The following is a 16,439-nucleotide window of genomic DNA, read 5'->3' as shown; positions in this document are numbered from 1 at the left end:
ACGTATCGGGTCAATAGGACATCTATTACTATTACAAGATCTTCCTTTACCTACATAGGCTATGGTGTCTGACTGTCCTGCGGGCAGTCCTGACCCTTCCTCCTCGTTTTGTTCGAACTCGTCTACCGCTAATCTTTCTTCGTGTAGGCGTTCTATTTCTTTACGGATCTTTCGGCACATGGCTATTATACAATTTTGTTTATCATGTCTACCTTCTGATATATTCTGGCTCCATCTGGTAAGAATTTGCATTGCTTCCGGGTCTACCCCCGGTCGGTCTTCATTTCTGATCACACAATTTATGAGGAAACGTAACAGTTCCCCCTGTATCTCCACTTTCTGGTATTCCATAGCTCTGTTAATACATTCTGGATCTCGCCCTGTTTGGACAAAATGGTATATTTTATCTAGATGCGCAGTCATTCCTGGTAACTTCCCTAAGTACACTGCGGCTCGTCTGATACGCAATGATGCCATGATCATTTCGTCCTCTTTGCCGGGCACAGGGTCATATCTGCAATCTATAAGAAGTTCCTTAAGCGTACGGGCATTTATGAGTTTGGGGGTACGTGAATGTGCTGACTCTTGAAAAGTAAGTTTATTTATTCTGGGTGGCGTAGAAAAAATGTTACTAGCACCTCCCGTAGCCCCATCTGGGGTGTCGGGTGTGAAAGGATTCGTTGAACGTGACACAGCAACTATAGGTGTGGACACAGCTATAGAAGCAGCTGTAGGAACAGATGTAGAAACAGATGTGCTTGCCGGAACTTGTGACACGATCTGTTGCTGTAGGGATACGGGTACTGGGTCTTGGCGTTGAACCTCCCTGATAGGCGGTCTATGTGGGGCGGAATTAGCATACTCGGGAGCTGCGTCATCTAAATATGAGGAAAGAAAAACATCTTCTGCGGTTCTAGGATGCCCCTTAGGATGTACCTTTATTGGAAATAATGGGGGCGGCAAGTCTTTCGGTGTTTCTGGAGTAGCTTTAGGTAATCCTTCGGCCAGAAGGGGATACATACCATTCATAAGGGCATTTCTTTGTCTGTCTACCTGTTCTGATTTCACTCGGATACCTTCCTCAATTAATAGATTTTCTCGAACTTTATTGGAATTCTCTTTACTCTTCTCTTCCTGTCTACGTGCTTTTTCTGTACGTCTATGAGATTCTTTACGCCATAACTCAACGGCATCTTTCTGTGACTGTCTGACTTTCCTTTTCCATAACTCTTCTTCTACTTTCATGATGCACTCTGCATCCCAGGTTCCCGCTGTGGGCCACCTCTGACTTTCTGGTAATTCCTTGGTGTAGTCTACCCATAAATCAAGAAATAATATAGCGTCTAAGCCATGTTTATGATACATGAAGTACCCTGGAGTGTCCCTAGGAGGAATAGGAACGGCTTCTTCGAGTACCCCTTTTCTTGTAGTGATCTGTCTTAGTTTCGAAAAGAGCGGCATATTGAGAACTGATCTGATACTTAATCTTGAACACACTTAGTACAAAAGCACAATAATGAACAACCATTCATACCACAATATGCAGGACGTTTAACACATTAAACATTAAACATTAAACATTTTTTAACCTTTAAAATAACCAACAATGATGATCGTCTGCATAACTAATCACCAAGCATAATTCTTTGACAATAACTAGATACTTCGGAATACTTGATATACTGCTAAACAGTACATATACACTGCTAAAACAGTGCAGACCGGATTTGTGTACCCAAACCCGTCTTGACCGGCACAACCTATGTGCACGTCAGAAATGCCTCCCCAGTAATGGTACTCACCGGGTAGCTTCGGAAACGGAAGGCCTCGGAGACTGAACTTGGACCGGACTGGACTCGACTCGTTGGAAACTGGACTTGACTTCGAACTGGTGGGCCTCTGTATACCTCGGATCTTGCTCTCTCAGCTAGGCTCTGGTCGGGATACTTCGCACTTCTCACCGCCTCGTCTGGGTGTTGATCGCAGCCTCAGTCGCCCCCGCTTGACCGGAGGGAGATACAGGAAATCCTGCTGGTACGCGTTATTGTCCGTCCAGCTGTGGCAGGAGACCGGGCCTGCAACTCACCGCCGGCGCGTGAGATGAGAAAGTGTCCCTGTTCGGGCGCCATTCATGTGGTAAATAAAATTCATTACCGGGACTTAATTTGATACGGAAACATAATAAAATAGCTCAGTAAAATGAGAGGCAGAATCCGTGGTATTAGAGGTTCGGAATGGGCTTTATTCCAATGATCGATTATAATCGGTTGCTCCAAGTTCCATCACCACGGAGGTTCAGGAAGTGAAGTACATACTTTATTGACAAGAAATGACTTTTATAGTACATACATTACAATGAAGCGAATGCAGTAGGCGTAACAATTGATAAGGAAAATGACGATTCATATGCGTAACCGAAAATGGGTGTAATAAGGAGTAAAAAGGAACATAATTGGTTATGATGTCATATATAGGTGGATCTATAAGATAATACTTGGCATAGATGCGCGCGCAGCAGCATGACGTGTGATTGACGTGCAACTAGGGGGTGAAGGGGACTGGACATTTAGCTCTACATGTGGAGACGAAAAGTCTGGGGGGTCAAGTCAACCTAATCCCAAATCATATCTAACATCCTATGTTTAAAGAACTATGTTATCCACAAAAGAAGGACTCTCGGACAGAATCTATTCTATACTGACCGTGCGTGCGTGTACAAGCGTCTAAGTGTCTACACTAAATGCGAGGGGGTAGGAATATTCCATGGTAACAGGACTATGAATTACTTGCATAAAGACAGAGAAGCCGAGCCATTGCTCGGTAGCTGGAAGAATGTTTATTTAAACTACTAGACAGGAATGCATCGGCTAAGGGGTGAAGCAGATAACTCGAAGGTGAAATACAGTTCTTGGCAGAGAATAGGCTGATGTCAGGCTTCGTGAGCCGCGCAGAGAATGAGACAAAGTTCATGGTCACAGATGCAGGCTCAGACTGGAGTTTTCAGAGGCAGAAGGCAAGAAGAGTTTGATGACAGAATCAGGGCCTACTTGCCTGGACTGTAAAATGGCATAGGTGAACCATATAAAGCCGGTGGCTTTTCATACTTAGGAATGGAATATCCGGCCTATTCATGGCGGATCTGACAGAGGACATGTTGACGGTGGACGCACATGTGTTTGCGTCTTCATAACTGGAACTGGAGGGAATATACATGTACTTGTAACATGCACATAGAACCGTTGGGGTCCAAGATAGTGGACATAACTGACCAGAAAAATCCATATTTCCACAACACATTTGAGATGAGTTGGCGTTTATGAGCCAATCGTCTACGTATGGGAAGACATGTATTTGTTGCGGTCTCAGATGTGCGCTACTACTGCTAAATCAATTAGGAGTACAAAGTGCCTACGAGGGATTTTGTTTAGAAATTCTTACTCTGGTGTAAAGTATACGTAGTAACTTGGAAGTTCAACCCCTATCGGTCTTGAACCCTTGAACAAACTATGCATACGTCAGATTATTAACGCTCAATGAATGAAAAAAAAATGATTTTTTTTTTTTTTTTATCAAAAACACGGGAATATCTTTTTTCAATAAAGTACAAAAATGTTATATAGATAAAGTAACGGCCCAGAAAATACAGAAGACAGTTACTTAAATACAATGAATGTTTGGGAAATAGATGAGAAAGTCGACGTTTCGGTCCGTTGTGGCGTAAATGTCCGTCAGACCATCTTCAGGACGTACAGTCAGCTGTATAAAGAGACCCGAAACGTCGACATTCTCATGTATTTCCCAAACAGTCATTGTATTTATGTTACTGTCTTCTGTATTATAAAAATGTTGTACTTTCTTGAAAAAAGATATTCCCGCGTTTTTTATATTTTTTTCATTCATTGAACGTTAATAACCTGACGTATGCATAGATTGTTCAAGGGTTCAAGACAGATAGGGGTTGAACTTCCAAGTAACTACGTATACTTTATACCACAGTAAGAATTTCGCCACTCGTGTCCTTTTTCATCTTTTCTAGTGATTGGTCTATCTGAGGTCCAAAAGGTGTTCTTTGTCGAATGGTGCATTAAGAATAGTCTGTTGAACCGCTCGCTTAAAACCAGAAATTCAGAGCCATGTATGCCTCCTTAGTAAAATGCTGGTATTGAGTCCTCTAGCTGCAGTGTATGCAGCATCTCAAGCACATCTAATGGATGAATTAGAAATAAGCTTGCCTTCTTGCACTATTTGTCGTTATTTCTTGTGTTGTTCTGGAATATATTATAATAATTCTTCCATTCAATCCCAACGTGCCCTATCCTACCTATCTAACAGCCCTTGAGTGTTGGCTATTATCCAATGATTGACTGACTGAGCTGCTACTCTCTTTCCAGAGGCATCTATTAACTTTGACTATCAGGAGGAGGTGCTTCTCCTGAGCTTTGTGAATTTGCTCTTTTACGTGGGTTTGAACCTACCAAGGAATCCAAAGGCAACTGACCCTTAATAAATACAGGGTCAGATGGAGGAGCGTTGTATTTTTTTAATCTACTCTAGGTGTGAGGAAATGTGACCTAACATGAGCTTTAAAGATTTTGTCTGCATGCCTCATCATGCCCTTTAACATGAGCAAAGACGGAGATGTTCTGTGTGTATTTCCTAAAAAAGTTTCAAAAGGAAATCTTCTAGGTCTGCTTTATGTAAAGTGACCCCATGATTAGTGGCTGCTCTAGCAATTAACTCTTCATAAGGGTTATCATCAGGAGGGGAAGGTTTGGCTGGAAACAGATCAGGATCTGTGGCTCCCGATGGATCAATGTTATAGTCATCCCATGGGCCATGTAGCTGATCATCATTGTCTTCATTTGCAGCTATATCTGGATCTATGGCTGGAGACCCTGAAGGTGTAATGTATACTGGGTCTGATGGTGGTTTGACAGGTAGTGGTGGAGAGGGTGGAGTTGGGGAATATTAATAGGACTAGTCGCTATGTTCTTTTTAGTCTTCAGATGTATTCTATACCCGGTGTCTATCTTCCTTTTTGGAGGAGGAATCACAGAGGTAATGGCAATGTGGATTATGTTCTGTTTGGGATCCAGCTCTTGCTGCATTTTCTCCAAAATCGGCACTGGTCGCTTCAAAGGAGCATCTTTGTCTTTCAATGCCGAAATGTCTGATGCCGAGCTGGATTTGTCTTTTTTATCTTTCAATGTCGAATGTTTCGGCATGGAAGGGGTATCATCTTGGTTCGGGCCCAACCGGAAGGCTGGACTTTCTGTTCTGGTGCCGAGCTGGAAGGCGGGGCGTTGGTATCAATCTCGGTGCATACCGTGGTCTGAAGGCAGTGGTGGCCCAGAAACCTTTAGCTTGATTGGAGTGGGTTTCATGGGCAAAGGGGATTTGTTACTCACGGCACCCTGTCCAGATGGAATGTTGTGGGACTAAAGTTCATCAGATTAGTAACACACCTACAGACTATCCACTTATTTGTGTTTCTTGCAACCAAATTGGTTACAGCCCTCTCTAATAGGAACAGTCACCAACCAGTGAGTACACTTGAGTTCGATCTCCAACTCAGAATCCGAGCCCTGATCTGAAAAGGCCTCTTCCACCGCCGCCACCATCTCTTCTTGTTCAGCCTCTTCGCCAAAGATATCAGGAGTTTCTTCGATAGACTGTCGCTGCATGTCTCTGCGTCGAGAGCAACGGTCTCGGAGTCTTTTTCAAACTGAACGACCTACAGGCGTCTCAGTTTTCCTCTTTATGCTCCGGAGAGAGACAAAGGTTACAGACCTTATGAAGATCTGTGCGCGGGTATTTAGAATGGCACCTAGGACAGAACTGGATGGAGTCCGTTCCATCTGCGGAAGACTGGATGCAGGATCTTCGAGTGGAAACCAGAGAAGATGTAGGTCTGAAAGCCGCGGTCAGTTTTTCATGGATAATGAAAGTTCTGAAGTTCTTCGACACGCAGAAGATAACGCGTTCAAAAACGATACAGACGAGGGTAGAGTGAATTGCGAACCAAAGGGATCCCACATGCCTCGAACATAAAACTATCGCCTATGTCCTAACACAATTTAATCTGAAGTGGGGGGAATAGGGATAAGGTTAAAAACAGTATGTGGCGCAGTTGGTAAGAACTACTCCTTGGCGTTAAGCAGGGTGGTTAACACGTTTCACCCGGAAAATCTCTAGGGGGTCAATGGCCTTCGTCAGGACCATACACAAGTCAGATCCTTTTCTTCTTGGCACTCCAGTGGGTTCCTTCCTTCTTTTTTGTAACAAATGGTAAGTGTAGGTATATTAGCCTGCAGAACTTGGAAAACGAAAAGAAGACTCGAGGAAAGCATAAAATAAAGTATAGCATATGCTGAATTTTTCTCTAACTGGTATATTTCTTTAATTCACTGATAAGTGATTACTGCATGCATGTATCACCTAGATAGTGCAGAATTCATAATATTGCACCGAGCAAGTCTGCTTCCGTTTCTATTCATAATAGAAAAATTATAATATTTCAAAACAAGTCCACTGATTGTGACCATCATTGGTTTTAAGTCTCAACAAAACTCAAAAGTGAAGTGTTGGTTTAAAAAAAGAGCAAAGGGGGGTTGCTTTGGAGTTTACATACAACTTCTTCTCAACTGTATCTGCCTATTTTGAACCATCGGAATATGCTTCCCCTTGAGGGTCCCCTGATTTATCCTGGTCTTCGTCTTGCACTCGTCATTAAGGGTTGGTGCCAGGTTTATTTAAAAAAAAAAAAAACTATATACAAGGGTGCTAGAAATGGTCATGCCTTTTAATGTTAAACAGTAGCTGAAGGTAGGCTTACATGCTAGCAATTGCAATATTGCCCAGGAAAGCCATGGATACCCCTATTTTACAAGTAGACTGTGCTGGGGGGGGGGGGGGGTGTAGGTAAAGTTCTTTTAGCTTGGACATAACATGTCTGAATACATTTAATTATCCATCTAGAAATGCCTACTCTAGATCTGGGCTTTCCTTTGTGAGGGGGAAAGAAAGCAACAAAGTTACTTGGTTTTACAGAAATCTTTGGTTCTGTCAAAGTAATACATTAGAGATCTATTAACATTTATTGTATGAAGAGTCCTTTCCGCAAATGAGTCTGGTTGAGGGAAAAAACAGGTAACTCAACTGATTGCTTATGGTGGAAAGGGGAAGCAACCTTTGGAAGGAATTTTGGGTTGGTGTGAAGGACCACCCTATTCCTGTATAATTAGAAGAAAGGGTTTTCCAAGGTTAGTGCCTGGAGGTCACTGACTCACCTAAGTGAAGTAATGGCAAATAAAAAGGTGACCTTCCAAGACAGAAACTGGAGGGAACTATTATGTAATGGTTCAAAAGGTGGACCTATACGTCTAGTGAGAACAATATTGAGATTCAATGTGGGTGCAGATGGAGCTCGGTAGAATTTCCCTTTTAAGGCCTTCCAGAAAGGCCTTAATAACATGCACTTAGAAAAAAGATAAGTGTTGCCTTTTTGTAGACAGGCAGCCACTGCAGCAAGATGTAAGCGTACTGAAGTGTAGGCAAGGCCAGAGAATTGTAAATGAAGAAGGTGGCAAACAATGCTTTCAACAGTTGCATTAAATGGATCAATGTTCAATCTTTTCCACTTAGCTGCAAAACATGCTCTACTGGTAGGCCTAAAAGGTTCAAGAATGGTCACACATTCAGGTGGAGATTCAGGTAACCAAAATCTGTGATCTCAGCAACCAAATCACAAGGCTGAGTTCCTTTGGATTTGGATGCCCGATTTCTTCATTGCTCTGAGTGGGAAGGTCATGGTTGAGGTGAAACTTCTCGTGGGCAACTACAGAGAGTTTGATAAGTGTTGTGAACCAGGGTGTATGAGAGAGGTTTGCCTGAGCTTTCGAACCAGAAACTGAAGAGGGAGAGGAGGAAAAGTGCGGTCAAATATACCGGACCTGTTCATCCATACAGCATAGCCCTTGGATAGAGGGTGTGGGAACCTAGTGGCGAAGATTGGACGTTTTGAGTTGCTTTCGTTTGTGAACAGGTCTAGGTGTGGAAACACCCACTTGTGAAAGTAGGGGAGGACGACTTGGGGGTGGAGTTTTCAGTTGTGGGCTTGTTGCCGCATCCTGCTGAAGAGGTTGGCAACGTCGTGTTCTGTGCCCGGTGAGGTGTTCAGCTAACAGATTTTGGGATGTACTGCCCAACGTCAATTTGTCTGATATAGGTGTGATAAGTGTAGAGTGTGTCCCCCTGTTTTTATACATAGTACATGGCTGCAGTATTGTCCGTTGGGACTAAGACAAATTTGCCAACGAGTTGAGGTAGGAACACTTTCAACGCTAGGTGAACAGCTTGAAGCTTGAGGTTGTTGATGTGGAGACCTTGGTGTTAGGCGTCCCAGAGACCCTGAACTGTGAGATCTTGTAGGTGAGCACCCCATTCTATAAGGAAGGAGTTCACTGTCAGAATGATTTGTGGAATAGGGTTGAGGAACGGCCGCCCTTTTAACAGGTTTTGTGTTTTCCACCACTGAAGAGAGCAATGGGTGCAGCTGTCTAGCAACACAAGATCCTCTAAATGACCCAGTGACTAAGACCAATAGCGTGCTAGACATTCTTGCAGCAGACACACATTTAATCGTGCATGTAGCACTATGGTGTCGCATGAGACTAAGCAGACACTCTAGCTACCCATTCTCCCATTTTAGAACACAACTCTCAATAGGATCATTCTGCCGGGACCTGATCATTGAGCTTATCCGGCTCCTGGACCCACAACTTTCAAATCCCTCCTCACTTCCATTAAGTCAGGTTCACCGCTTAACATTAACCCTCCTGCGGTACTTGGCGATCTTGAACCTTTTGCAAAGGATTTACTTACATAGCTTCTAAATGCCTTACTTTCGGAAGGTATCACCCCAAGGGCATGAAAACATGCAATGGTCATACACCTACTTAAAAAACCTAATCTTGACCCCTTCAGCTGCTCTAACTATAGACCGTTCTCCCTCTTGCCTATCTGATCCAAAGCCCTAGAAAAGCAAATGAACAAAACTAATGATGCATCGAGAATATAATGGCCTGCTCCACCCCTCACAGTCTGGCTTTAGATTTGGCCACAGTACAGAGGTGCAAAAAGAACAATGATGGTCAGACGCACATACTCATGGTATGCTGACTTGGTGAAAGATCCTGCATTTGGAGTTTGATCTCCAAGTCGGAGTCATTCACAGAAAAAGCCTCATCAGCCGCAGAGGCCTCAAGGAGTTCCTCCTGGACATCCTGTTGCCTGAAGAGGTTGGGTGTGTTTTCTCCCTTGTGACGCTGCATCTCCCTGCGATGTGCCCTTCGGTCCTGTAAGGTCTTCTTGGATCAAAGTGATCGGAAGGCCTTGCAGGCTTCTTCCTTGTGATTACAATATAAGCACAGGTCACCTAGTGAGATTGTGGTGACCTTTAACAAGGTGTTTTAACTTACTCCATTTTGAATATACATCATTTTGGGCTCTCATTTTGTGCCTGCTTCGGAGTATGATGTTTTCATTTCTTCCTAGCAAAGAGCAAAACAGCCTTGCTGGTTCAGAATGTGTGGGATGTGCATTTGGAAGCTTTAATTAGGAATGTACTTCTCGGTCTCTGAGTCAAAACACGGAGGGCTGGCCAGCTTCCGTCTTGACCTTGAAACAGACTGGTATGGTCAGCTTTGGTTTTGCAATAGATGAAGGGAGGGGGAATTTTTTGCGTTCCTACAGAAGCTCATTTGTGGGGTGGATGTACCGTCACGAAAAAGTCTTGCTGTCCCATTGAGACTTTTGGGTAACTGAAAGGGCTTTCCAGTCGAGTTGACCAGAATGCTGAACTCAAAAGGTGATGTTTTCATGTTGTGCTCTTTATAATTGATTCTCTCATTTGACAGTTTATTCCTGATATTTGACAGTGCTGGTTTCTTGCATTGGATTTCCATTATTATTATTTGGTTGACTTCTACTTTCTTATATTTGACTTGGGAGTGTTCCATTATTATTTGACTTGAGTGTTTTATTATTATTTGCGTGTGTTTTACTTACCATTATCACCTGCTTGTGTTTTATCTCATGCATTTGAACTTGAGTGTTTTATTATTACTAGTTTGTACACACACACACTAACACGCACACACACACACACACACACACACGCATTTGCATGTTGTTTTACCGGATTCATTTGACGTCTTCTACGGAGTGCTGAATTTCTTTTATTTGGGAGCATAAAGCAAGACGGGCAGCATGGGCAGAAACGGAATGCATTCTGTTCCATTAGCAGGGCATTTTAGGAGATGCCAAAGAAAGGTAAAGGTAGGCCCAAAGGCTGCGGTTGGAGCGCGTCGATCTGACGAGTAAAAGGCTTCCAAATTTCAAAACAGAAAGATGGGAATGTGTTTGATTACAATACAGATGAGGGTAAATGTAGATTACGAACCAAAAGAAGTTTGAAACTGTCTTGAACCAGCGCACAGTAATACATGTCTGAAGCAGATGGCGGAAAGTAAGTCTAACAATGGAATTGATGCCCATGCTCACCAAGAGGAGGCACCACTTTATCTCGCAACTAAAAAGACTTCTTTGAAAGAAAAGAAAAAAACTTGCACACATCGGGACCCAACACTAGATTGCAAGAATTTGCAAAGCATGTGCATCTACAGCCACACATGCCTTGAACATACAATTACAATATTACTTTTCCAACGTCAATCTCTATATACGGGTTATCAGTAACCCAGTCACCATGGATGCTACTTTGCTACCTACAAGCTTTTGTAATCTGTGCTTTTGTTGAACTGTTATTGTAACTACCCTTTAATGTAACTGTGACCAATCAGTCTCTGTCAAGTGCTCCGACACCCAGAAGGTAAAGTTCACATTTTATAAAACTGCAAATAATCAAATAAAAATAAAATTAAGTTTGTAGTACGACAGAATTACACTCTGTGGACAAAAATCTGATGGACTGAAAGGAAATTAGAATATTAAGGCTCATGACACTAACAGTATATGCTGGACAAACATCTTTAGGTGATTCGGATGACTTAGTTAACAGAGGATCTTTAGTTTAAGACAAGCTTATTTCTTTGAAAGCAGTGAAGAAAATGCAAGGCAAAGAGTTAAGGGTCTCGTTTATATCGTAACAAGGGAATTTCTGACCATCTCTCTCCTGAAGAGCCTGACTTTTTCAAAAAAACTAGAGAAACTGCTAATGCTTGAGTGTGAATAACTTAATTTCCCACTGCTTGTGTTTGGATTTTTTAATGTGGGCAAGCAGTATCATCTCACCAAACCATGAAAATATCCAGGATGATCATATCGTCGAACAAGGTCATAACCAAGTTAGTTAAAGCCAAAAGAGGTCTTCGATGGACAGCACAAAAGAACAAAACTGAACCTAAGTTGCAAGTAGAAGGGAAGAATGTCAATCCCTTCCAAGACAAGCTCAAGGTTGAAACTTTCTAGGTAAATTATCCTGAAGATTTAACATGGCCATATCACCCCTTTCGTTTATTATGTCCTTTTTTAGGTCTCGCCTAGCAACGCAGAGCAAAAGCGCTGTCGCTAGCGAGATCTATTGTTACTGACTTGCTTTGGAAGGGAGACCGGATATGTGCAAGCGCAGGACGGACTGCAATTGTGAACGCGCCTGTGAACACGCGCCTGCTTACACCGTGAGGCGTTAGTTAACTCTCAGTGCAGAAGATCTGCACGTGTACAGCTGGCGCCGCCTTAGAGCCCCCTGCGCCATGTGGGCTTCCTTAATTAACAAACACAGGAGAAATGCAGGCTAGTTTCAACATTGCGCTGCTGTAATACGCCTCCTTTCTGTTTTTTTTTTTGTTTCACTTAGCAATGGTGGCTCCCGCTTACGGTTTCCTTGTTTTTTTGGCTCTCCACGTGCACTCACCTCCCTCTTGGTGATCCAGGGCCCGGCTTGCATGTATCTGTATCTATGGGTAAATCTGCATCATCTATAGGAATCCCTCTATAGGTCCTCATAGGCACTCACCACGCTCTTGGTGATGTTGTGCCTCGCTAGCTTCACAACAGCAAAGTTGCCCTTCCCTAGCATGCGGTCGATGTCGTAGAAAGTAGAAACCCACCCGCACCAGGCCGCGCTGGGGGTGCCCAGGGGCTCAGCCATAACCATGCTGGGGCCGGGGAGCAACGGAGGCAGCACCGGGGTGCGGGAGCGGCGCGAACAGCTCAGGCTCCGGTGGCAGAGCTCAGCCTCGGCCGGGGGCGGGGCCTGCACCCTGCACCGCCCCTCGTGACGTCAAGGCACCGGGAAGAGGAGAGGCGGGGCCTGCAACTTTCACAGTTCACTGCCGAGACGTCGCCATGGTGACCACAACCAGCGTTGACGTCGCCGCTGAGAAGTCAATCAGGGAGTGTGTCCCCTGCCAGCTCCTTAGCTGTCAATCTACAGAGGTGGGTAAGGAGGGGGAGGCAGACACCAGCTGTGCAGAGTGCTTACCCTCGCCTATTCAGTCTCTGCACACTCATGCAGCTGGAAACAGCTTGCATCGATGGCGTAGGTATATTCTTTATTTGCGATGAAGGATGCCAGCTCCGTTAGCGCAGGGTACATGGTAGTTCTGGAAGATAATTGCACGCGGTGCTATCTCTGCAGTTTACATTACCTCTACACTGATCGGTAAATGGCACATAGGATTTCCCTCCACAAAAATGGCGCTATTAAATCATGCACCGAGCATTGTCTTTACCAGGAAATGTCTTTACCAGGAACAGTTACCGTATTTCTTCTAAAACAAACATTTGCAATGCAATAGGTCTCGCATTTGCGAGATTCTGGCTTTTTACATTGTAAATGACAATGCCTTTTATTTATCAGTTTAAAAAACCTGCAATAATAAATGGCAATCATTTACAATACCAATAGGTCAAAGTTACGAAAATGCGAGACGCATTGCAAATGCTTGTTTAAAAGCTTACTGCAAGATCCAATTTCATCCTCCATCAGTGATGAATACAGAGAGTCCGTTATAGCAAGCATCTGCAAATTTCTACTCTAACAACTTCTTAACTGCGGCTTTGCATTAAAGAGACAGCAACACATTTCAAAACTGGATACAGTTCACAAGGAAGGAAACAAGACAAGATTTTTCCAATAGTCGGGAGTGGAAAGAGTTTTAATCCCAGAGAACATTACATAAGGTTATATCATGCATTCAGAAAGGGGAGAAAAGTTACACTAAGCAGTTGCCTAAAACTGGCAAGTGTGTGAATTAGCAGGACAACTGTGCTTGCGAAACTGTGTTAATGAAAATTGCCAAGACCCTGGTTATTTTACATACTGGGTGGGTAGTGTATTCTGGCATAATTGTGCTTTGCAAATATAGTGGGATGTTGGCAACCTTAAAGATGCCCACAAAGTGTGCGCTATTCACACAGGGGTAATTCATACATCATAGTAGTATTTGCAACCTGAGGCCTGAGACTACACTCAATGACCTGAACCCATTTATGTACCATGAGTATCACCCATATCTACATACTGAGCTTAACCCATTCCTATAACACCACCTGATCTATTCGAACATAAGTAGTCACCTTAGACAAGGCTGCCATTTTATACCGTACAGTAGCACACTGTTAACAGTTGCAGTCTAAAGGAGTTATATAAAATTCTAATAAAATTGTCTGCGTCTATTAAGATTGTAGTAGAACTCAAATATATTCTGGATGCACAATAGTATTCGATTCCAGGCCCATGAAATGCGATAGTGTTTTGTTTCCGGACACATACAGTCTGAGGGGATAATAGCAGACAAGAACATCTAAGAGCATGTCATGACAAGATTTAAAATTACAGTGTCAACTATTTGTTTCTCATTACACAAAACACATGCAACTTTCTTTTTGAATTCCCATAAAATCTTTGACCTTTACTATGAAAACTTGAGGTGTATATACACTATTGGCTTATTCTTTTCAAAATAATTATTGTGCAAAACAGTCTCAACCTCCCCAAACCTCCACACTTGGCACGGCTTGGCTCACTCGCAACACTTTTTTGGTTTAATGTGAATAATGGAAATTTGTTGCTGGTCTGGGCTACTTTTTGTTCTGCATTAACCCTCGATTAAAGCATTATTCTAATGTGCTTTGACTATTTATCACATTATTGTATTTAAAATAAGCTGTGATGAAAGGGACAGCTTGTAAAATTGAAAGGTTGTCATCTCAGGTTTTTTCTTGGCTATATAAATGGCTATACAAATGTGGGTATAGCACACTGCAAATGCAGCAGTTTTTCAATGTCTGTATAAGCAACAGTAAACCAAGAGGCTTGAAAGAAGATGTTAACTTGCGGCCCAACCAAAGACTTTTCATTCCAAGAGGATTCTTAAGAGGTACAAGTAAATAGGCAGCTTATGTGACTAAAAGTTAATCAAACTTTATAACATGAGGTATTTCACCATACAGTAATTTTCCTAAAAAATACGTATTGCAGGTGAAACAAAAGAAGTAAGGACATATGAATAGCAGTTTAACAATGTAAGAAAGGTATTATTAAATAGTGGCTATTTGTGGAAAAATGAAATCGAGCAAAGAAAATAGTTACTTACCTGTATTCTCCAGCTTTGATATCTTTCACAGAATGCCTTGAATCAATCCAGTTCAGTTGGCATCCCTATGTTAACATTACTAAAGCAGTACAATTTAAAACAAAGCTTAACAGTACCCTACTGACTTCATTGAAAAAGAACCAAACTTTAACCAATGAGGTGGGAGCACAGTGAAGACCCTACTGCCCTAGAGGCCACCATTCCTCAGATTTTGTCACTATTATGAAGGATTGAAATGACGCATGAGCATCTTGCGGGAGGAGTGCGAGTCACCTGTGAATCTTTGAAATATACCAAAGCTGGAGAACTGCTGGTAAGCAATTATTTTGTTCTTCACAATTGGCTCTTGCAAAGATTCACATGCTTCAATCAGAACAATCAGAACATTAAACCAATATAGAAGCATAACAGTGGATAGCTGGTATAGCAAAACGAACTCACCTTACTGAAACAGATAATTGACCACCTGTCCCACTGCGGAGTCTCTTTGTACAGGTGTTTCTACACAGTGTTTGTCCAAGGTGTAGATACCTCCGGGCTGCTGCCCTACATATGTCTGCCACCAGCACTCCACTAAACAGTGCATTAGGATTCTTGTGGAGTGCACTGTAACAGGACCTTAAAACAGTCTGTCAGCTTCTCAATGATGGAAAGTTATCGCTGCTACAATCCTGCATGGTTATACCTTGTCTAGAGATAGAATGTCCTTTTTGAGGATTTCAGGATCCGACTAATTCAATTTCATCACATTTACAAAATCACTTGGTTCTATTTAAGTAGAATTTAAGATACCCCTAAAGTCCACCCTATAGTGAGCTTTTTTGGCTGCATTGAAAGGTTCTTCAGTATCACCAGTTTATTCAGGTGAAAGTCCTTAAGAATAAAAAAAAAAAAAGGTTTGTTCTTAGTGTGACTGAAGGCAAAGTTTCCACCTTAATGATTCAAGTTTGGCAGGCTACTTAAGTGACAAAGTTTACAGCTTCATTGCTATGTTTAACATTATACTGCTATGGTAATGTTACAGTGGAGCTCACAGATCGACAACTGGGATAAGTCACGTTGGTAAATCTAGGCAATATACAATTTGGAGAACAGGTTCTTGACAAAGTGCTATTGTTAAATGTAGTCCAATCTGGAACTAAGATGAATGAAGTCACAGGCTATATTAAAAAAAGGATTAATAGGGCAAATAAATAGGATGACAAAGGTTTTGGAACCTTCCAGGTGGCAATATTTCTTTATATTATCAAATAAAAACAAATTTACAATTATTTATAAGGCAAAATAAAATGCTGCTTTTTTGCATGTAAATGTCAGTATGACATTTTTAACCCAATATCAAGACAGATGAAGCAAACTTTCCTGACATCCTAGTAAAGAGAGAAGCAAATCTACAGACCTTGCATACATTAGTCACACAATTGCAATATCTTTGCTTCCAAGACAAAGCAACAGAGCTTCAGGTAGCCAAGAAATTAACAGTGGCAAACCTCTGAGTAGATACTTAGTAGTTGAAGAACAACCCAAAGAGTAAATACACTTACTGGCAGACTTGACACGTGACGTCAGACTGCAGTCCACCTGTAAAGATTTGGTCTATGATGCAGTTACAGTGGTTGGGATTGTTGGCCTTTTTCCCATTATCGTCACCTTAAAATAAAAACAGATGGACATGTTTACTGTAAGTTAAAAAGGGCTGTTTGTAGTCAAGTCAAAATTAAAGATAAACCAGCAGTATCACCTAAAAACACATTCTGCACGATTAAACACACACAAGAGCCCTGACGAACAAGTTACTTAGCTTCGGTAACGATGTAT

The 16,439-nt window shown here is 42.3% G+C and overlaps 1 protein-coding gene across 5 annotated transcripts in view; it reads right to left on the bottom strand.

Moving 5' to 3' along the window:
- Window positions 1-16,439, bottom strand: part of USP22 (ubiquitin specific peptidase 22) — a 570,028-nt gene that overhangs the window by 131,237 nt on the left and 422,352 nt on the right. For all 5 annotated transcript variants that reach the window (XM_085628912.1, XM_085628913.1, XM_085628914.1 and 2 more), the window contains one exon: window positions 16,166-16,271. In XM_085628912.1, coding sequence (XP_085485038.1) covers window positions 16,166-16,271 — 106 coding nt within the window. The remainder of the gene's footprint in view (window positions 1-16,165; window positions 16,272-16,439) is intronic.

Source organism: Triturus cristatus, chromosome 10, assembly GCF_964204655.1.
Source record: "Triturus cristatus chromosome 10, aTriCri1.1, whole genome shotgun sequence".
Lineage (NCBI taxonomy): Eukaryota > Metazoa > Chordata > Amphibia > Caudata > Salamandridae > Triturus > Triturus cristatus.
This window is presented reverse-complemented; position numbering and strand designations above follow the sequence as displayed.